Source organism: Neodiprion lecontei, chromosome 3 (genome assembly GCF_021901455.1).
Source record: "Neodiprion lecontei isolate iyNeoLeco1 chromosome 3, iyNeoLeco1.1, whole genome shotgun sequence".
Taxonomy (NCBI): Eukaryota; Metazoa; Arthropoda; class Insecta; order Hymenoptera; family Diprionidae; genus Neodiprion; species Neodiprion lecontei.
In genome coordinates, this window is record NC_060262.1 from 35,116,639 (window position 1) to 35,138,633 (window position 21,995).

The following is a 21,995-nucleotide window of genomic DNA, read 5'->3' on the forward strand; positions in this document are numbered from 1 at the left end:
ATATAATAAATTGTATAAGATTATTCATAGCTACTGAATATGTGCTTGCACGAAAAATGAATTGAAATAATTTATTGTAAACGTGACAAGTTTGTAATATTTCAGATGAAATGTAATTACAATTGCCATTAAATATTATAAGAATATTAATTGATCAATTAATAACATAATAAATTGTATAAGATTATTCATAGCTACTGAATATGTGCTTGCACGAAAAATGAATCGAAATAATTTATTGTAAACGTGACAAGTTTGTAATATTTCAGATGAAATGTAATTACAATTGCCATTGAATATTATAAGAATATTAATTAATCAATTAATAACATAATAAATTGTATAAGATTATTCATAGCTACTGAATATGTGCTTGCACGAAAAATGAATCGAAATAATTTATTGTAAACGTGACAAGTTTGTAATATTTCAGATGAAATATAATTACAATTGCCATCAAATATTATAAAAGTGTTTTACTCACCCAGCACAAATCCTCGTCCTCCTCGTCCTTCTCCTCGTCCACCTCCGACCACCTTCAACCACCTCGAACAACCACCGATAACCACCTCAGGTTATACCTTGAATAGTAATAAATATTTTCAGTATAAGAACACATCGAAAATATTGTGTAAGGTTTAATATAATTGAGTAATTGATTAATTAATTAATTAATAATATAATAAATTGTATGAGCTTATTCATAGCTACTGAATATGTGCTTGCGCGAAAAATGAATTGAAATAATTTAATGTAAACATGACCAGTTTGAAATATTTTAGATGAAATATAATTATAATTGCCATCAAATATTATAAAAGTGTTTTACTCACCCAGCACAAATCCTCGTCCTCCTCGTCCTCCTCCTCGTCCACCTCCGACCACCTTCAACCACCTCGAGTTATACCCCGAATACTAATAAATATTTTCAGCCTGAGAACAAATCAAAAATAATGTGTAAGGTTTGATATAATTTTTTTATCGATATAATCTACCAGAAAGATTATGAGTAGATTATAAAGTTATAGGAATTTTATTAGCGTACTGACAGCTATTGAATTTGGGCTTGCGCGAAAAACGAATTGAAATAATTTATTGTAAACATGAACGAGGAACCACGGAGCGCTTATCCTGGAAGTCGAGATATTTTATTAGCGGACTGACAGCTACCGAATTTGGGCTTGCGCGAAAAACGAATTGAAATAATTTATTGTAAACGTGACAAGTTTGTAATATTTCAGATGAAATGTAATTACAATTGCCATTAAATATTATAAGAATATGAATTGATCAATTAATAACACAATAAATTGTATAAGATTATTCATAGCTACTGAATATGTGCTTGCACGAAAAATGAATTGAAATAATTTATTGTAAACGTGACAAGTTTGTAATATTTCAGATGAAATGTAATTACAATTGCCATTAAATATTATAAGAATATTAATTGATCAATTAATAACATAATAAATTGTATAAGATTATTCATAGCTACTGAATATGTGCTTGCACGAAAAATGAATCGAAATAATTTATTGTAAACGTGACAAGTTTGTAATATTTCAGATGAAATGTAATTACAATTGCCATTTAATATTATAAGAATATTAATTAATCAATTAATAACATAATAAATTGTATAAGACTATTCATAGCTACTGAATATGTGCTTGCACGAAAAATGAATTGAAATAATTTATTGTAAACGTGACAAGTTTGTAATATTTCAGATGAAATATAATTACAATTGCCATGAAATATTATAAAAGTGTTTTACTCACCGAGCACAAATCCTCGTCCCCCTCCTCCTCAATCACCGAGATTACCCGCAACCACCCCTAACCACCCCCAACGACCACCGCCAACCACCTCGAGTTATACCTCGAATACTAATAAATATTTTCAGCGTGAGAACAAATCAAAAATAATGTGTAAGGTTTAATACAATTTTTTTATCGACATATTCTATCAAAAAGATTATGAGAACATTATCAAGTTGTAGAAATTTTATTAGCGCACTGACAGCTACTGAATTTGGGCTTGCGCGAAAAACGAATTGAAATAATTTATTGTAAAGATGACAAGTTTGAAAAAGATTAGATGAAATATAATTATAATTGCAATCGAATATTATAAAATTGTTAAACTCAGCGAGCACAAATCCTCGTCCTCCTCCTCCTGAATCACCGAGATTACCCGCAACCACCCCTAACCACCCCCAACGATCACCGCCAACCACCTCGAGTTATACCCCGAATACTAATAAATATTTTCAGCATGAGAACAAATCAAAAATAATGTGTAAGGTTTGATATAATTTTTTTATCGATATAATCTACCAGAAAGATTATGAGAAGATTATAAATTTATAGAAATTTTATTAGCGTACTGACAGCTACTGAATTTGGGCTTGCGCGAAAAACGAATTGAAATAATTTATTGTAAACACGGAGCGCTTATCCTGGAAGTCGAGTTTCACCGCGTAGCGGTCCCGAAGCGCGGGATCCGGGAGGTTGAGAACCCGGTACTCGAAATACGTAGCGGACCCGAAGCGCGGGATCCGGGAGGTTGAGAACCCGGTACTCGAAATTTGCGGAGCGCGACTCTCATCCGTCCGCTCTACTGCGCGGTTGTTTCCAGACTGAGGAATTCGGCTAGCTGATTTTGAATTGGTGACGTCACTTTCTGAACATCCGACATCCAAACTTTGGTTTCGACCTTTAATACTATGTATGATGATGTATGATGTACGATGTATGATCTACGATGTATGATGTATGATGTATGATGTATGATCATATGATATGATGTACAATGATTTTAGGTTTCACAAATTCATACAAGAAATACACACTTTATCTCTCCTGCCGATTCCAGACTCAAGGGGCCAGGCCCTTCGATGGTCAGCCGTTGACTGAAGATATATTCTTCAGTGAACGGGTCGGCTAATAATGCTGCCGTTCTGCGACAGTTGGATGACGAAAAATTTCGCTCGTATCTTTCAAATGTGTGTTAAAATACACTCGAAGTGTTAAGAAGCGTCGTTCTTTCTCTCCCTATCACCTTTCTAGGGCTTTAAATCACTACGCAGCGTTAAATACTGTCTCATATACGAAGCATCCGTTTCATCTCGATCAAAATTAGCGCATCCGTGATGTGTTACAGTTACTCTGAATTTTTTTCCATCCGAATACTTTTCGAAAAACAATTCTGCTCCTCCACCCAACGCAGATACTTCACTTGCGACCAGCTAAAACAACGTTTCGATTCTATGCCTATGAAAATTCAAGATCGAGAGAGCAAATGAAAAGTTGTTGGAATAATTATGAATACTAATGTTATGGAATACGTCGAGCGCGCGTCGAATAGAATCCCATTTCGAAATGAATAATTCTTCTATCTTTATAATATAGCCGTATCATTGTCGATAATCTAGTTAGTCTCCTGGAAAATTATAAAATTTATAATATGCATCACGTATTAATCGTAAATGGATCATATATATTAATATCGCACGTGGACCACATATAAATATATACTTTTTGGTCCCTGCATCATTATTATATCAGGTCTATTATTATTTATGATTTATGTATACATTCTTCTCTCCGGTACCTATGCTTTAATTAAATCACTGTTCCCCCTCCAAATTTGGAAGAAATTCATTCTCATTATTAATTTCTTGTATCGCCGACAAGTCGGTAAGTACACACAGGCTAATTGTAAGTACTCGTTTGGGCTTACCATAGCGAAGACTGTGTTATTCGGAAGGTGAATGCAGCCGGCATCATGTCGCAATCGGTAACTCTCCGATGTTCTGCAATAAGTTCTCAACTCTACCGTTGGAACATCTCAGGGAGCGCAATCGCACGTCGATTTTCGGTTGTCACACCAAACTGTCTGTATGTTCTTCAGGCAATGCCTTTTCTATCCCGTCCTATTCAAACGAGTCACGAATGCAGCCTTTCGCAGCTGATTCGTTTTAATTCTTCGATAAGAATAGGTTATTGCATTTTCAATATTGTAGTTCAATCTGTCCGAATGTATTCCTTTAAAAAGAATACGACTTACATGAAGCTCTCCGAATCAATTAGCACTATTTTTTTTCCATCCGATCGAATTCTATTTAAAAAATACGTACGGCTAACACACGAAGTAATAAACGTTTCCTTCGGTTTATTCAGGCTTTTCCAAGTGATGCCGGATAATTTCGATGTAAGTGGTAGTAAATGTTTCGCTCCATCCTATTGTTTATACCAAGGTAAATTTTCGAAGATGAATAAAACCTAAAAACAAACTGATAGTGACCGTCGCATTTGCCTGTAAAACCAAACTACAAAACCATCCAATGAACCAAATAAATCGTGATATTATTTTTTTTAGTGTACAGATTTGTGAATAATTGTTAAAAATAAACCACTAGAAAAATTTATTATATATTTGATCTGACAAAATATATACATATAATCTCACACTGTTTCTCAACGTTTAATTGTAGGAATTGTTTCGCATTTTGAAATATATCAGTAAAATTCTTTTCTATTTGTTTATGTACTCGGATCATCGTTTTTCGGTTCGTTTTCATACGAATTACCGGAAAAGAAACCCGACTGGATTGAATTAAAAACTTCAATCCGTTTCACTTCTTTTTCACTTATTGGGTCGACTGTAGAATTCTACAATTTTTCCAGATAGAGCGGGGATTCAAATAGCTGGACGATATGCTATGTTCAATACTAGAAAGTGTATAAATAGAAAGAGTTAGGGAATAAACAATGATCGCATAAGATCGCCGATTTTCATCAAATTTTCAAATTTTTTCTTATTTTTCCACATTTCTTTAATTACAAAATTATAATGCTTACAAGTTAAAGCTAATGATATTTTATTGTGGGAATAATTTGTTCATTGGGATACGGCTGAAAACTTCATTTCCAAGCTTCGCGAAGACGAGGCCAAACGTCTCTTCGTAGGATGCCTGGAGCTCTTTGAAGAGTAAATCGGAATTCTGGGCGATGAATGTGTTCATCTGTTCTGCTATATGTGGGGAGGGGGCAGAAAATATTTTTTTAGTCCAAATACCAGGGATTTCCAGCCATTCTTTGGACTGCAAATGAGTCTGTTCTCTTTTTTTAAATAATTGTGTTCGATGTAATTTAAAAATTAACAACTTAGTATCGTAGACAAATACGATCTTACAACTATAACTTGTTTCCAAGTCTCGAGATATTTTTAACGTGTTTTATCTCTCGTTGTCAGTGATAATAATTCTGTGTAATACAAGTCCTGTTCTTTCGTTATTTTCTCTTTTATTCTACTTTGAATAAAGGGTAAAATAATGAAATAATATTAAGATGCTCAATTTGTTGTAAATATACTTACCCAGAGCGTTATCACCATCGAATAGATTGCCGAAGTGCATCAGGACTCTTTCGGGGTGAAATTTGATGTCGTACTTCTTGATTCTTAGATAAGTCTCGCCATCCTTGACGTGCGTGTCACAGTATATGGTGTTCTTTGCATGTAAGCCGACTGCGAACAGAATCGAAAAGTTTAAATAAACTCATATCCATGATATACAGACGTACAAATACATACGTTCTAATGCAGTACCCGGTAAATGAAAATGAGCTGATTATATTTACTTCTAAAAATTTGTGATCGATTTACATGAAAGGGATCAATTGACCATAGGAAAGAGTTCTTTCCAAGTCGATCGATTCCATATCTTTCGATATCTGATTATCGTCAATCGATCTACGGTCATTGGGTAACCAACTCTGGGATCCGTGTACAAGTGCCATGGGGTAAAAATGATTTCGAAGTGGCTTCAAGTTAACGAGAATCTTTTCCACAATGCACAACGGAAACTGCCGTGAAACTCCAGCGGTACCCGCGGGTTACGATATGTAAATATTATTGAATCAACTCGCTGCTCTTACTCATGGTTATGTTGGAGTGGCCTTTTCCATGGATGGGAAGAACCAGAACTTGACCATCCAATTCGTAATCGGCGACGAAATCAACTTGAGGATTGTAGGAATCGGATGTTAGAATCAGCTTGTTGAAATCAATTCTGTGAAACATTGACAATATGACACAAACTTAAAAACGCATTAGTAAAATATCGAGTATAATGTTCTAGTAGAAAAAACTTTGCCCTCTTATCGCGTTACATTATTCTTCACTTGCCTGTAATTATTTACTTCCAATCCTCTCGTTAGTCCGTATAACTTGATGTTGCGATACGATTGTTTCACGGATACCGGACCGGTACTTTCGCCAATTTTTATGCTGTCAACTGCCAAAGGCTCGATGGGGAGGATTCTGAAATTTCTGAGACCTGAAAGCGATGAAAAATACGTAAAGCAAGTGACAGTTTTGATGTGACGAATGTGTTTCGCTTACAACCGTGCGTTTTGCCGCGCGGTGACCGTCTCAGTAATTATAATGAACGTTCACAAGGACACCGCGTAAAATTCACTTCGAACGAGTTTGAAAATACACTTTCATTCATGAGGATCCAGCGAAAACGTCCAAGACAAGAGAAATGTGACGGACTCTAATGGGAATAAACCGGTGTCCATTGAACAAGGCCAAAGTAAAATTGTTCGAGTTACAGGGAGGCTAGGGCAATATTAACAGAAGGAACATGTTTCATGCTTTCTGATTTTTCGATTCTCACCTGCAGACAGAGACTTGATGAACAATGGGACGGCGGCGCTTAAACATTGCTGGTACTGCGGATCTTTTCTTCGGCAGGTCTTCAAGCTTGGCGCTGTTAGGAAATTGAAGGATTAAAATTAATTGATTCCGAAAAGTAATATAGGTCGCGAAATCATTGCGGGTAAAAAAGAAATACAACAATCGTACGAAGCACAAGTTACATTCAAGGCCTGTGTTGAGCAACGTCTTCATAACAATTGATAAATGGCATCGATGACAGCACAATACTAACGCGACACCCGAAGCAATTATATCGTCTCCTGCCCGAGACTTTCTCTCACCATGAACTAATTACTGCAGGCAATTGCATCGGCGAAGTTCATGGTGCATACCGATTTCAAGGACTTCTGATATCCGAATATAGACTTCGTCGGATAAGGATTTTCCCCAATAAATTATCGCGCGTATTTGCGTGTCGCAAGGATCTGGTACCAAGGGCTAATGCATAATTGGACTCTACGAGGTTCGTGCAAGTAAATGAAATCCGGTTTGAATTGTATTGAAAAATCACAGTATTATTTCTCCGATGCATGGATCTGTGTCGATGATATTTCTACTTACGTAGCTCAACTGCTGCCGACAATGCGAAGATCGCCAGGAACGTGACAATGATCTTCATTTTACGAAGTGCAGATTTCACTGTTTCAGAATATCGTATATTACTTTCAATCGGTATTGCTTTGTCGTCGTTTCGTTGTCTCAAAGACTGTTAATTCTTTGAACGCTTGAAGTGAACTACAAGGACTGAGTAAATTGCATGGCTATTTAAATACTTAAGGTAGATCCCCCACCATTTGACCGGCGGGATTTTACATGTGTAGTTTAATACACGCACGGTTCATCATCATCCACACAAACGCGATGCGAAAATTTTCGTGTCTCATATTAACATTGCCTAATGTGCCCGACCTCTTCTTAAAACGTGTCCTATAAGGGAATCCCATTTATGCGTTACATCAACGTTGCCAAAAAATAAATTGATAGATATTACAACGAAGGGAAGCTACTCGGTAAATGGGGTAATAAGTTCGTAAGTAGATATCCAACGCATGATGGACAGAGGTGAATCAACCTATAATGATGTGTCTCAAACATTATAATTTGTGTCAGCTGCCAATGTTTTCTCGTGGAAAGGAAAAAAAAAAGAAATAGTTAACGAACTACGTGACGTCAACGAAATGTCAGCCTACCTACACGTCGAAAGATTTCCACTAAGTTGTAAACACATGTTGATCTTGAGATTTAATTTATTCCAATTACTTTGCCGACGCGTAGAATTGATTATACAAACAATGAGGCAAATCTAAGTCAATGGTACCTGCATGGTACCTGTGATCCAACGGACCCACCTTATGGATTCGTTGTATCTATTTCTCCGTCGCTATAGTATACCTATTTTAATACGAACCCGTCTAAACCCCTTAGGCGTAAAATTGTATATAAAATACTGATGCATAAATAATTAGTAATGAGAATAAAATTTACGGTTCTAATGGCATTTGTGATGGAATACTTTGCACTTCGTTGCCCGCAGTGCTTTTCCGATCGTGTGTTACTACCTGCTTTACGATAGTTACGTAGGTGCTTGTGCATTCGGTTAATTAATTCTTTACACTTCTCGAGGCTTACAAAATCATTTGTCATTCAGGTTTTGTTCAAGTTTACTGTTCACCAGTAAACATACCTATGTTGTAAACGCAGCTATGCATAGGTTTGCCCTTGTCCGGTGGAAATTGAAAAACAACCTATTAAAGCAATTTTTACCATCCCACGTTTCAACCCGCGACCTGAAAAGCAGAAATGGCATTCACAATGCCAGTTGTCACGATTTCACCCTTCGTGGACAGAGGTGAAGGATTTGAAATCTTTTTTTTCGCTCTAAGCGTTTGTTTAAATGCTCTTTTTCCCGTCTGCCTCCAACTCAGACACTAACCGTAGATCACGATGGAATGGCCAAACTCTGACTTACATCCTAATGCATTCTATGGTTCTCTCTCGGTTAAAGGCGTTTTATTATACATTTTTTCTTTTCATTTTATTTTTCTCGGAATGCGGGCTACGTGAAAAGTTGCAGACTTTTGATTGATGCAGACAATCGCTTGAGAAAACCTGAGCATATGTGGATCCCGTCTGGACTTTGAACACGCCTCGTTTATATATTACACGCGTCCGTTTACCACGCGAAGGTTTTCTCTCCGAAGTAACATTTCTTTAAATTATTGCCACTCGCGCTCTGCTCCTTGATTCTTTCTCATGCAAAGGTACCGGTCAACACGTGTATTTTCATTGATAACGTAAATATATTATCTATTTCTTTTTTTTCAACGACTAACTGCTCATTGAATTATTTTACAAAATAAGTCGATGCGCAATTAAAGGTTTATTAGGAAGGTCAAATTCACCTCGGATTTTTCCGTACATGTGTTTACCGTCTAGACGAGTAATGCGAATGAAAAATGTACAATCTAAGTAAAGCTTCTGACGAAGTTGTTTGCATTTTTAATATTTTTATTACGATACTCTCGTCGGAATTTAACTGTAATTAATTTGGTTACGAATTTTTTATTACAAATTATTTGGAATTTGCACCTTGGAATTTGCCAAGTTAGATACGGTGTAATAACTTGTTGGTAACGTTGTATTCGGTAGACGTAACGACTGTTGATCAAAATAGACGAAAAACCAGTTAATTGAAAACGAATAAATTAGCCGACTTGTTGTTTCGTTTGTTGTGGAATAAAAAAGTTTTCAAACTGCGTAAGCAATTGCTTTCCATTTCTTATTGGTACAATTCAATCCTATAAATGAAAAACGAGATCGAAATCTGTATATGTAAGATGAAGCCAACATTGGTCCGTATATTTACACATAAGTTTAATCACCGTCGAGACATATATCGATGACTGAACCCGGCTATAATTTGTTACCCGCTTGAAAAAATTAATTTGTAATTCAACGCGAGGCACGAATTCTACAATTTACGTGTGTCACGGCTCACGGATGCCAGGTTTTTTCACAAATTTATCGTTGTAAATAAGACTCGCGAGTGAGTGGCTACGTGCAGTTTCTCGTGTGAAGGCCATGCAGAGCATCGGTAGGTCGCATATTCAACTTTGGGCTTTCAAAAATAGCAAGGTTGAGGTTGAACCTGAATCACGCGAAACTTGGGCCACCGGCTCATTATTCTTTTACTGTAATTTGGCAAGAACGTATTCATTTTCATTATTATGACTTGCCGGTGCGGGATCATCTCGTGTCCGAGATTGTTGATGACCTGTTGAACGTAACACATGTGAAGGTAAATAAGAAATAACCGGCGGATATGACGGAAGTTTGAAAGTGATCGTCATGCGTCGACTTGCTTCGCAGAATATGATGAGCATTTCCACGCCAAAATTATCGTACACTCAAAAATAATGTATACGTATGAAATTGTAACGTTGGGATTAACAGAGGAAAAAAAAAGCCAGGAGCTGCTATTATTTTGAAGATTGTCAGTGTTATGGACATAAGAGTTTTATTGTACAGTACACGGTCAATTTTCGATAAATTCATTGTTCATTGCGTCCAGCTGTATACAAATTATGGCAACATTTATTCTTTTAAAGTTGAAATAAATTCAGTATACGAGATATATTTATCGTCAGACAGAATCAATCTGTTTGACGAAGATGGAAAACTGCCTACCTACGGATGTTTACGCGGTAAAATTTTCTTCATCATTTTCTGTGAAAGCATCATGGTAAACAAGGTCAAATCACACAGACTTGCTATTGATTGTAATCAGCATACGATGAAAAATGATACATCGATGATTAACGTTCACAATACATATAAGAATCGTAAATACGCGGATCATCTAGTTAATTGTTTTTTTCCAAAAAGCCATAACCCATTTCACGTTGGTCACATAGACCCTCCTGCAACTTTTCCATCTCCACCAACGATATCTGAAACCGTGTGTATCAACGTCATTATATGTATATCTACTTATGTACACACGTTGTAAACGTTTCAATACAAACTGTATAAATTCCTTCCGACCTTCTGACAAGAATGCTCAACAATTTTGTACTTTGGACAACGATTACGTACGGTTAAATGTATAATTAAGCCTAAAAAATTAATTTACATAGAAACTATCAAAATCTAAAATGTTGTTTGTATACAAAAAGATCGTTTGAATTATACGACTCGTAAATATGAACCAACTAAGCTATACGACTGAACGTTGGTTTCATAAAAAGTTCAAAATGATTTCACCGATGACATGCATAAACTTGCAACCGATTTGTTAAAGCTTATTGCTATCTGATATCTCTTAAATAGAAATGTGTATGGTGAGATTTCGAACACATTGTGAAGAATGCATTTTATAAAAGTGAAAACAAACGGAATGACCGTCTGCAGTATCGCGAAGCGTATGCACGTGGCTAGAAAATTTTTCCTAAATGAATGTGCTGGGCATGTTGCAATTTTAGAATATATGTATATGTTGTACAACACATTTTTGTTTCAAGTATTCGATAGGTTAATTTATCTGAAATAATTGCTAACATATTTTTCTAAAAATCACTTTCCATTATTGCGCTTGATTTCTGATAAATCAGTAATAATAATTGCTCATCGCGCGGACTTGTTCTGGTATAAAATTTTAACAACAGCGCCAGTGAGATCAGATAGTATCCAAATCATGAAAAAAAAAATTCTTCGGGAAAATTTCAACACAATATATTCACGGTACCAAAGAAAGTATAAAATAACTTAAATTGTTCAACAAAACATATACCAATTCCATTCGAGTTGTTCGAAAGTATTCACTTTCGTTTTTCCGTTTACCGCGTACCGTTCTAAAATATCCAGTTACTTTAACGAGTATGCATAAAGAATAATTATGACATTATACAAATGAGGCCTGAGATTTTGGTGAATTTGTGTGATAAATGAATGTATCGAATAGTAAAAGCCAAAGATTTTCTACCGGTGCGTTTTGCGAGGATTGAACTTAAACTGCCGAGCAAAAATGATAAAACCAAAGTAACAGACGTTCATACAGCAGCGCAACCGTTGCAAATTATCCACACGCGCCGTGTCAATTTCAATGGAGTTTGAAGTAATGAACATTTTGTATTATCTGCGGCCAGATTCTGCAACTGAATTCTGCCGATATCTCAAATTCGACATGTTATTGAGCCAAAGTTCAACGAATTCCTTTTTGAAATCTTAGTGCCAAACTGTTCGAAGGATGGGAAACTTTGAGGGCGCCCAAGTCGACGGCATGACCGATCAAAGGACAGCCCGCGGGACATCGTCGTTTTTTAGTGTAATTTGTATTCGAGGCATTCTTCTCCTGCCTGACTATGCTCCTCGGAAAATAGTGGACTCCCCTCCTTTGCCTGGTGGCGCACGGAGGGATGCTGACGACAAGGTCATCGCGATGAACCCTCCCCACCGGCTCGGGAAAGAGCCTCTCGTTGAGGCGAAATTGCTGGAGAGAACCGGAGGACCGAGAGCCGAGTAAGGACGGGCAGGAGGCGTGCGTGTCGAAGTAATTCTTATCGCGAAATTTCCGAACATCGTTAACCTCCGAGTCGACCGCCTCGTTTTCGCCTTGTTCTCCCAAAAATTTATCTGCCCGATACTCCGAGCAGGGGCAAGATTTCCTTTCGTCTCCGACGGATGGGCGAGAAAAATTTCCGTCCCCAGAAACCATACGAAGGGTTCTTCCGTCCGGCGACGACGACCGGAAGGCCGCTCTGCGTTCGCGGCTCCTGAAATTCGCCGGTTTGTTCTGATCGTTCATTAACTTCCTGGACGCGATGGTTTTCTTGGGCAGCGAAGTCTTCTTCGGCAAAGCCTCGATGTCCACACCGCGACGGCAGTTGTGTTTTCGCGGTAACTCGACCCCGCCGTTCCTCCTTTCTTCCAAGGATTTTGAGTTCCCTGGAACGTTGCCACTCGTCGAATTAAACCTCCGAGGCAGCGGACTCGGAGCTCTCGGAGTTCCAAGCTGACTATCGCGCAGGGTGTTGATTTTGCTCTGAACTCTCCGCAAAAATTCGGACCTCGGTGTGTAGTCGATCTTCTGGGCTCGTCTCAGCGTTGTCGTGCTCAACGGCGGCGAGTAAGCCAGTTCCGGAGGATCCCGCGGCGAGCCGGCATCGCCGTGAACCGCATCGTCGGTTTCGCGGAAACTCGGCAAGCAAATTGGCGCGTGTCTCGTCCTCATCGACCTTTGATTCGCCTTCCGCGTCTGGAGCATCGCCGTCTGGCAGTAGCATTCCTTGACGACCGAACGTCGCGGAGACGACGACTTCGGCTGTTTCCTTTCAGGTTTAACCACCGGCAGCCTCCGGTTGGCGCTCATGTCCGTCGCTGAGACAGATTCGTATTTCGACGACGGCCGAAAGTAGTCGGGGCAGAGAAGAGCGCCGACACCACTCGAGTCGTTGCGCAACTTCCAGATGTCGGATTGTCGCCCATAAGCCGAGCGGCGTTTGCTTGTACCGTGCAAACGGTATCTACGGAAGATTCATGTTTTCATGTATAATTTACTTTACAGACGTGTTACCGAGTCTTTTATGCGTCAACTTACGAGTCTTGGGAGCGGAGCTTCTTAACCTCCTTGCGGACGATTTTAGCGTTCTCTTCGAGGCACGTCAACAGGACGCGACTTCTGCTGCGTAAATTGTCAATTTTCACACCGAAGGAAGATGCCATAAACCAATGGCGTACGATTTTTTCCAGTAAATGTCAGCGAATTTTTGACATTTCGACGGTATATGGACATAGATTTGACGCGCGTCGCGGTTGTAAACAAAAAAGCGTCGCACAGTATGGCCACAACAGTGGAATGAAATTTTATTTTGTTTGAGTTAAGTTTTTGTTTCATTTATTTTCTCTTTACAATTTTTTACGCGCGCGCGGAAGTTCTGAAAAGTTGTTTGATATTCGCCTGTGCGAAATAAGGACGTCGTTGGGAAGCGAACAAAAATTTCGCCAATTCGAATCTGATTTTCATTCAATTTTACAAATCTATCGCTTCCGTTTTACGGGCCGCTTCTATGCCGAAGCGGCTCGACTAGACGCTCAATTGATTGATCGAACACATGTGTGTAAAATGGTGTTTAGCGCGGCGGCCATGTTTTTACAGAGACGCCGTGTCGCTGTCGGCAAACAACACTGAAAACCAACCACGAATCTGAACCGAACCGAACGAACGACACGCGAGACGCGAGCCGTGCATTTTTCTTTTTAACGATGCCTCGAATAAAATTTAGTTTAATTTAATTAATCGGTGTGAATATTCGGCGAGCCTAACGGCGTCCAGGGTGGATAACGGAGGATTGAACATGTTTAATAAATAAATATGTGATAATTGTACATAGGGGATAACGTGAAAGTGATGTGATTTCGAATAGCAGCGTCCAGTGCGCGTATAGTTTTGTATTTTAGGTTATAAAACCCCCAACGCTAGCCGACGGCGTTATTTCGTCGGGATCTTTTATTCTCACACGATTGTGATAAACCAAGCTGTCGTTTTGTGCTCCTACTCGTGTCTACTTGTCTCTTTTCTTTTTTATTTTACGTTTTTCTCGATCATCGACGTTTCTAACCAACTATGAATTATACCGATGATAATAATACGCAGGGCTCTCTCCCACAATTTTCCGAAATCACGTCCCGGTCGAATGTCGTATCTAATTCAACTTATTCAAATTCTTCTACTGCTGTTGCTGCCGATGCTGATCCTGGAAACTTGCAACGAACACAGGCTTCCGTTTACACGAATCCTTCTGCGGCACTCCATTCAGGAAAACAGCAGTTACTTACTGCACAGGTTAGAGATCAATTGTATTTGATTTACAAACAACCCCGCTACGGCTCTTAGTCTCGCAAACCCTTGGGGTAGACTGAATCCGATTTCAATCTCGATACACACTCTTAATCGTCACTGCGTCTACCTGCTGTAAATATTTCGGTCCGGTTGTTCTCACCGTTTATTCAGAAATCACTCTTTCTGCCACATTGAATTTGCTCTGCTCGTCAGTGCGATTTTTGACGCTAGCCAGCGATGGGTATTCTCATATTGTTACGTCCTATGAAATCTATGAATGTCTGGAAGATGATGAAAATTAACAGTAACTGTGGAATCGAACGCAAGATATACGAGAATCAGTGTAGACTCGTTAGTTGATATTTACTTGAATTGAGCTATCACCGATGCATAAGTACATTGCACCTGTACGAAAAAAATTTGTCACAGTTCGAGATGTGTGGAAAAATTTTCATAAAATTTTTTATGAAGAATTTTGTGTCTAGTTTGTCTTGTTTCTGTCAACTCATTTATCTTTCAGATTAATCAGCCAGGAAAATACCCTGGAACAATACTCGCATGGCCAGATCATAATACCCTGATGCAACTCTGTGAGAAGCAGGGTATGCAGGCGTTAAACATTCCAAATTATACACAGAATACTGCCACCATTCTCAGCGTTCAGCCCAACAGTCTGCCGGTACGGATAATACCCAATATGTATTTTCCTACCACGTCGGAAGCCGAGTCAGTCTCTTTAAAGCACGAAGATGGTACGGAGGTGGAAAATCCAAGCATGGTAAATAATAGCTAGGATACTGCTTAATCTTCCTTTCTTTTTTTGTTAAAAAATTATTTCACTCATTTTTCGTTTCTCTTTGAATTCCATAGGAGTCGCAGATACAGCTGCAGCAACAGAGTTTGGCAATGGCTGAGTACCTTCAAAAACTACAAGCGACGACGTTGCCGCTGACCCTGCAGCAGTTAATAAAATTACAGTCGGAACAAACGCAAATCAAGAAAGAACAATCAGAAGTACAAAAGAGTATGGAACAGTCGCAAAATATATTAAACATTCCTAACGTTCCTGTTTTACGCAATGGCCAATTACAAAGCAACGGTAATCCGTATATTGGCTCTGAGAATATGACTATGATAACAATAAATCCTCAGGACTTGAACGTCCACATGGAGGGACATGATAATGATAACAGTATGCAACCAATAAAGGTTGAACAACAGATACAAACCGAATCGCCTAAGACTGAAAAGAAAATGAAATTCAGGGCTAAAACTGGTGAGATTAAAGTCACCATTGCCCTCGATGGATCCACGCTATTTTGCTGTCCTGAGTGCAGCTTGGCTTTTCCTGATAAAAGTGATATTGAACAACATATCCAAAATCACATACAGGTAAGGCTAAAATGCGGTAGCAATCTTGTTGAAAATACCTGAAACGTGTCAAAAATATTAGAATCGAGCAATGAAAAGTTGTAAAGAGACTTGTTAAATTTCACACAGCACGGCAAACTGCAACCAATATTTTAGTTATTCAAAAATAATTTATTTTCAGGAACGTAAATACCAGTGCAAAGAATGCGGAGCGATGCTGAAACGGAAGGAACATCTGGATCAGCACATGAGAGGTCACTCGGATGAAAGACCGTTCAAATGTCCGGTCTGTATGAAAGCCTTTAAACGAAACGAACATCGTACTAGGCACTACGTCATTCATTCGGGTGATAAAAACTTCACGTGTAACGTGTGTCACAAAGCATTTTCAAGGAAGGATCACTTGAATAAACATACACAAACTCATTTGGGAGCTAAGCGAACTAAATCGAAGAAGGAATCGGGGTTCGTTGACTCCAAGGAAACGATTGAAAAAATAGCAAATATTACCCCCAAACAGGAAGGAAACTTTGTGCAAAAAGACAATTCTAATTTTATAAAACAAGATAACCATTTTGTTCAACATATACAAAACCTGCAGAAGAATCCAAACTTGATACAAACGTTTTCCGCATTTAAAGAGCAGGCGTTAAAAGAGGGAGCTTTAATACAGCAACTGGCTGTGAATATGAACGAAATCTTGCCACAGAATACGAGATATTTAATGCCATCATAGTTTTAGGTAATATAAAAGATGAAACAGCAGTAGTTTCTTTTTAGGAGCTAGGAAATAAAAAAAAAATGAAAAGAGGTGATTAATTGTAATATTGAATTTCAAACAGCAATAATTTGCTAGCAATAATGTTATTGCTCAGGTCGGCTAATCCCGGGATAATCTTTGACTGAGGTGCGCGAGCATAACTTGTTTTTATTGGATCTGGTTTGCGTCATGAGCAGGTAAATACTGTACTATTATATTATACAAACCTTGAGTTTGTAATGAATGCAAATTTGATCAAACCTGATCCGACAGTGCATAGTTTTATTCTTCGATAGATCGCGTGCTTCCGTCACGTTATTCCGACTTGACGGCTAACTCGCGAATCAAGTGAGGTAATCTTAATAATATATCATAGCTGTTAATATCGGCGGTTGATGTGAAGAATTGGAGTAACTATGGACTGGCCAATGTCCATAGATCACAAGACAGTGACCTATAGTTGTTAGACTAGCTTTAAACAAGATAATTTGAAAGGATCTAGTCTACAATCACAATAATAATTGAGTAATGATAATTTTTAATCGATGATTGAGCCAGTAAAGTTTTGATCTGCTTTTATTTATAGGCATTTTCGGGATTTTTTTTATTTTTTTTTTTTGTCCTAGGGATCAGCTGATAATCGGTAACTCACTTAACTATGTAATTAATAATATATTTTATTATTTTTAATATTGTCATAAAGTTAACAAAAAATCGTAGTACCTTATTGCATACGTTGACGAGTGTTTTATCGTTATTTAAATTCACCACGTCAGTGTCTGATTAACTCAATAGATTGTACAAACATGGTTATGCCGTAGCTGGTCTTTTTTTTTTTTTGTTTTCTCCCACCCATAATGTAATCGGACGATGTTCCCACCAGTGAATAATTATAGAAGTAATCATGATAACGATAGTTAATTTATCTAAATCTAGAGGTTTTCCTTGCGTCTTGATAATTTTATGACGATATAACGTATAATGTACATCTCATAATACTGCATAATGATAGAGCCAAAGATCTTACATATTGATGTCAGTATTTGACTGTAATTTTTATTGACTGTGAATCGATCGATTCAATTTTAAGAACTTTTTCGAGATTGACTAGACTATATAATTTTTTAAACCATCATTTAGACAGTGATGATGTATTTTACGATGTAGGTATAATACATTTTACTCAACAAAACTCTTGTTATATGTATAATATTGATACTGATTGCCAAAAATCACATACACATATGTATTTTTCTGATCGAGATATTTTGGAATAAAAAGAAACCTAGTGAAAGGTTGTCGTTTCATTAATAGTAAAAATCAACGATTACTCGATGAAGCCCCAATTCTATTTACCAATCCGTTAGTACGCCGCAAAGACGATAAGTCAAACGCTTTTCGAAATACTCCCTAAATTCAACAGACAATATTCTTTATTGCACGAATAGGGTAAGTATACCGCATATTTATTATTTATACAAATAGCAATAGTTTCTTACAACTACGATATTGTATTACTTATCGCTATTCGATCCATCGCAGAGTTCGGATCCGTGGAGTCTGATGACGGATAAAAAGTCGACTTCCCTTACATCCTGTTTTTTCTCATCCCTCTACGGCTTTACGGCCTGAGCCACCCTGGTGTAAGCTCCGTAAGTTAAGTTGAGGAGACTCCCGAGCCATTCCAACAAATGTCGTCCAAGAGCCGCGGGCAATTGGAGAGTAGTCGGCGTCGTTGTTTCGACGACGCTATCGTCGTCCGAATTCTCCTGTAGTTCTAATCCGTCGACGGTTTTCGGCGCCTCGATTCCGTCGAGCCAGTCGTCAGTCTCCGATTTTTTCACAGTTTCCGGGGCGGCAGATCCCTTCGATATTTCATTTTCCTTCTTGCTTTCCGTATCGAAGGACCGCCCTAAGGTGAAATCGGATTCCTTATTGCCACTCGAAGCGGTTGGCAGAGGGCTGATCACGTTCGCCCAGATCAATTTCAACGCTTCGACGTCTGGGTTCGGCTCGTCGTTTGACAAAATTTTCTCAACGTTACTCGTGTCCTCGGCTCGGTTGAAAACGAAATTATAACCAGCTTGTAACTTGGCAAGCAATTTGTCGAGCGGTTTTATGTCGCTTGTTCTCTCGTGAAACGCTGCCAATTCTTTAACCGGGAATAGCTTCGTTATTTGCGGTTTACCCTGCACTTCTATTAGAAAAATCTGAAATCCACATATAATTGTCGTTAACTGCATTTCCACGATTAATCGACAGATCTCAAACGCATTTTAATTAAAATCAACACGCTACTCCGCTGCAATATCTTTTACTACATTTACGTAGCTGTTTATTTTTCGGAATATATCGGAATATTGTAATTCTCGAGTAGTTTCGGTCGAGTAAATGTAATTCCGTATGTGGTATATCAGCCAAGTAACAACAGTATACTCTGTTTTCGTTGTATCCCAACTTGAGAGTGCCCGTGCTGATCCTTGTAATACATCACGCGTATTTCTCGTACTATCCTCGTATTGTGTACGTAGGTACAATTTCTTAACTCTACGAATAGTGGAGTAGTAGGTGGGACAATTTATAAGGATGGAAAAGTTCAAGAGAAAATCATAGCACTCGACGGTGTTATTCGGAACATGGCCGGGGCGAGAATGTGATAATTCATCGGGAATTAGCCGAAGCGGCGCAAGGAGCACAGTATAAATCGAGCGAGTCGGCAATCGATATGCGAAAAATTTCACATTCGAATAAATTTTTTTTTTTTCACGTATGACTAAAATTCGTATAGCAACATATGCGCACCTATGCAATTACGAAATCGCGAAGAGGACCGCCGATGAAAGAGGACGGCTTCGAGGACGTTAGATTATTAAGATCTAATTATATTAACCAACGTAATCAAAAGTTCGCTGAATTTCACTTGGGCCTTGTCGTGCTTGATTAGTAACAACTTGATTTGTCTCTGCACGATGTTGCGGAAAAATGAGTAGGCGTTGAAGCTGAATGGATATTTGACCTTTGACGACAGTTTCGTCTAACAAAGAATCACTCAAACTACCTGAGTAGGTAAATGAGTTTAGATCGCGGACGATTTATAAGATATATAGGATCTACAAGTGCAAGTGCTAAATCAACAAAATGCGGATGGCGTATCTTTTTAAAAAATAAAATCTAATATAAATGTATTTCATCCCGTGTGCTAATTTTTGTGCGGTATATAAAAAAATGATGATTCCCGTAAAAGTTATTGGCAAAAAATGTCGAAATTACGGTTTAACGAATTCATTTTCAGTACGTGAATTTTTCCACTGTAATTTTAATATTTTATCTAGTAGATGACAGAAATTTTCTGCAGTGTAGCTGTACATTTTTTTTTATATCATATATCGTTCATTATAATTGTTCGGTGTGAATCTGTGTCAGTGAAAATAACGTGAAATTCTATAGGCAATTCATTGGCATCGGTCCAAAAATGATGAATTATTCGATAACTGCCAACGAATAACGTGAGTACATAAAACTGCGTAGAACTTCTTCAAGTGTATTAAAATGACATATAGTGTACAGCCATAATTATACACGAGAGACCTTCACACTTATGTAAATTTTAAAGAATTTTATGCCAAATATGCACCTGATACCAAAACTTAAAGAATTCCATACGTGTGAAATTATACGAAAGTTTCGAAAAGATAAGTATTATACTTTTCGTATTGAATTCAGAAGATATTTCTAAAAAATTTCTTACGGTGATTCAACAAGCACGGGAGAATTTAAAAAATTGTTAAACAAATATTTTCCTCGCACGAAGAAGGTGTCGAGTATACTTACCTTTCTTGACATTAAAGAAAACTTGAGAATTTGAAAGACTTACGCAGAGAACACAGTATCCGATTAAAATCTTCATGGTAATAATGTTTCAGAGCTTATTCAGCGGCACGTGTGGCGAAAATGGTAAATTTTGTATAAAATCACTGCAGCTGGACGATGAAATATTATTTCAATTACAAGGTAGGTGCTTTGGGTTGAAATAAAGACACCTCGAAGCGGTAATCGAATTTATACCACTGCGCAATGCAATGGGGTCGGAAAGAAAAAATCGTGAGTAAAACAGTAACCGAATCTTGTTGTATCGTGTCTTTGCCGCCTACGCCCCTGTCCTTAGACAAAATCGTCGGATCAGAATTACTCAATACATTTGCAGCCGAGGCACGTAATTTGTACGTACAGTCGTCGCCTTCTAAACCGCGTTACTCAAACTACAAATAATAATTATCTTTTCTGTTTGGTGTTATACTGGGTCAGGGACCCGTACAAAATTTCATTTCAATTATTGAAAATCAGTCAAATTCGACCCTGCGACATGTCGTAATTATTTTGTCACGTCGTCGTTCAGGCGGTTTTCAAAAATCAATACTTCTGTTAACCATACAATGACTAAATAAAAATAACGCAGTTTCGAATTATTAAACTCGATTTAAACATAATGTTTAATACTTGAATGACCGTCTTAACATTTTTATGCAACTTATTTGCAGGGGCTTGCCATAAGCTGGTTGGAAACCATGAATGCACACGTATCGTGATTGATAATTCAAGGCCCGTTGCAGTGACGAGAATGGAAGTGAGTAACGCGTGATCTGTTTCGCTGCAGGAAGACTAGAATTTAAGAAAAAAAAGACATAGAAAAAAAAGAATAAAAGAAAAAAAGAAATGATGATTCAAGCAAATATTGTATACGCATGTGACGCAGGCCGACAAACAATTGAATTATTATTTTTATTTTTTTTTACAATTTCTTTCAAATGCACCGCGACACGAAAGTGAGTAAGAGTTTCCGAAGAATTTCGGCCATTGAAAATCGAACGCGAACGTTTGTATACAGCAGGAAGACAGGATGTTGCGATGCGTGTAATGGCCAGCATGGCTACTGACACGTTCGTGTTAAAACCCATTTATTATCATAATTAACTTGTTAATATTCACGGTAGGCAGCCCGTGTCAGCGAATATTGGCATGACAAACTACGAGCTTCATTTTAATTACGGGCACGACGACGGAGCGAACTTCTGATTGACATTTGCCGTTGCGGATGAGGAACGAGGGAGGTTCGCATATCTGGTCTCCAATGCTATGTGCAAAAATGTATAATCCTTGCACGTTTATTTGCGAAGACGGTATCAACCCTGGCACACGGTTACGACGCGGCCAACAGCAGGAGGTATCGATTCGTTAACGGCTCTGACAATTAGCCCCCAGCAAATAAACGCGTGATTCCCGAAAGCTCGAACATCGCTG

General features: G+C 38.1%; 4 protein-coding genes across 4 annotated transcripts; 1 reads left to right on the forward strand and 3 right to left on the reverse strand.

The window, feature by feature from the left end:
* Positions 1-4,799: 4,799 nt before the first annotated feature.
* Positions 4,800-7,478, reverse strand: LOC107224736 (protein takeout). Its single transcript, XM_015664915.2, has 6 exons — positions 7,291-7,478; positions 6,689-6,781; positions 6,196-6,346; positions 5,946-6,079; positions 5,386-5,535; positions 4,800-5,040 (listed from the first exon to the last, which is right to left on the reverse strand). Exons 1-6 carry the CDS (start codon positions 7,346-7,348, stop codon positions 4,889-4,891), a joined length of 738 nt encoding a protein of 245 aa, XP_015520401.1. The 5' UTR covers positions 7,349-7,478; the 3' UTR covers positions 4,800-4,888.
* Positions 7,479-10,208: 2,730 nt separating this feature from the next.
* On the reverse strand, positions 10,209-13,586 carry LOC107224717. Its single transcript, XM_015664888.2, has 2 exons — positions 13,325-13,586; positions 10,209-13,250 (listed from the first exon to the last, which is right to left on the reverse strand). Exons 1-2 carry the CDS (start codon positions 13,447-13,449, stop codon positions 11,930-11,932), a joined length of 1,446 nt encoding a protein of 481 aa, XP_015520374.1. The 5' UTR covers positions 13,450-13,586; the 3' UTR covers positions 10,209-11,929.
* A 301-nt stretch (positions 13,587-13,887) lies between these two features.
* Positions 13,888-17,915, forward strand: LOC107224716 (zinc finger protein 184-like). The gene is made up of 4 exons (XM_015664887.2): positions 13,888-14,569; positions 15,087-15,344; positions 15,437-15,958; positions 16,119-17,915. The coding sequence occupies exons 1-4, from the start codon at positions 14,351-14,353 to the stop codon at positions 16,671-16,673; spliced, it is 1,554 nt and encodes a 517-aa protein (XP_015520373.2). The 5' UTR covers positions 13,888-14,350; the 3' UTR covers positions 16,674-17,915.
* Positions 17,437-20,806, reverse strand: LOC107224718. The gene is made up of 2 exons (XM_015664890.2): positions 20,572-20,806; positions 17,437-18,907 (listed from the first exon to the last, which is right to left on the reverse strand). The coding sequence occupies exons 1-2, from the start codon at positions 20,602-20,604 to the stop codon at positions 18,311-18,313; spliced, it is 630 nt and encodes a 209-aa protein (XP_015520376.1). The 5' UTR covers positions 20,605-20,806; the 3' UTR covers positions 17,437-18,310.
* Positions 20,807-21,995: the final 1,189 nt, after the last annotated feature.

Excerpts from the sequence above, each read along its gene's own strand:
- LOC107224736 (XM_015664915.2), bottom strand. The coding sequence starts at position 7,348 with ATGAAGATCATTGTCACGTTCCTGGCGATCTTCGCATTGTCGGCAGCA. Across the intron at positions 6,782-7,290 it reads GTCGGCAGCAGTTGAGCTAC|CGCCAAGCTTGAAGACCTGC; the intron begins GTAAGTAGAAAT and ends ATTTCCTAACAG. Across the intron at positions 5,041-5,385 it reads CGATGGTGATAACGCTCTGG|CAGAACAGATGAACACATTC; the intron begins GTAAGTATATTT and ends CCCCACATATAG.
- LOC107224717 (XM_015664888.2), bottom strand. The coding sequence starts at position 13,449 with ATGGCATCTTCCTTCGGTGTGAAAATTGACAATTTACGCAGCAGAAGT. Across the intron at positions 13,251-13,324 it reads AAGCTCCGCTCCCAAGACTC|ATACCGTTTGCACGGTACAA; the intron begins GTAAGTTGACGC and ends AATCTTCCGTAG.
- LOC107224716 (XM_015664887.2), top strand. The coding sequence starts at position 14,351 with ATGAATTATACCGATGATAATAATACGCAGGGCTCTCTCCCACAATTT. Across the intron at positions 15,345-15,436 it reads AGGTGGAAAATCCAAGCATG|GAGTCGCAGATACAGCTGCA; the intron begins GTAAATAATAGC and ends TGAATTCCATAG. Across the intron at positions 15,959-16,118 it reads ATATCCAAAATCACATACAG|GAACGTAAATACCAGTGCAA; the intron begins GTAAGGCTAAAA and ends ATTTATTTTCAG.
- LOC107224718 (XM_015664890.2), bottom strand. The coding sequence starts at position 20,604 with ATGAAGATTTTAATCGGATACTGTGTTCTCTGC. Across the intron at positions 18,908-20,571 it reads TCGGATACTGTGTTCTCTGC|ATTTTTCTAATAGAAGTGCA; the intron begins GTAAGTCTTTCA and ends TGTGGATTTCAG.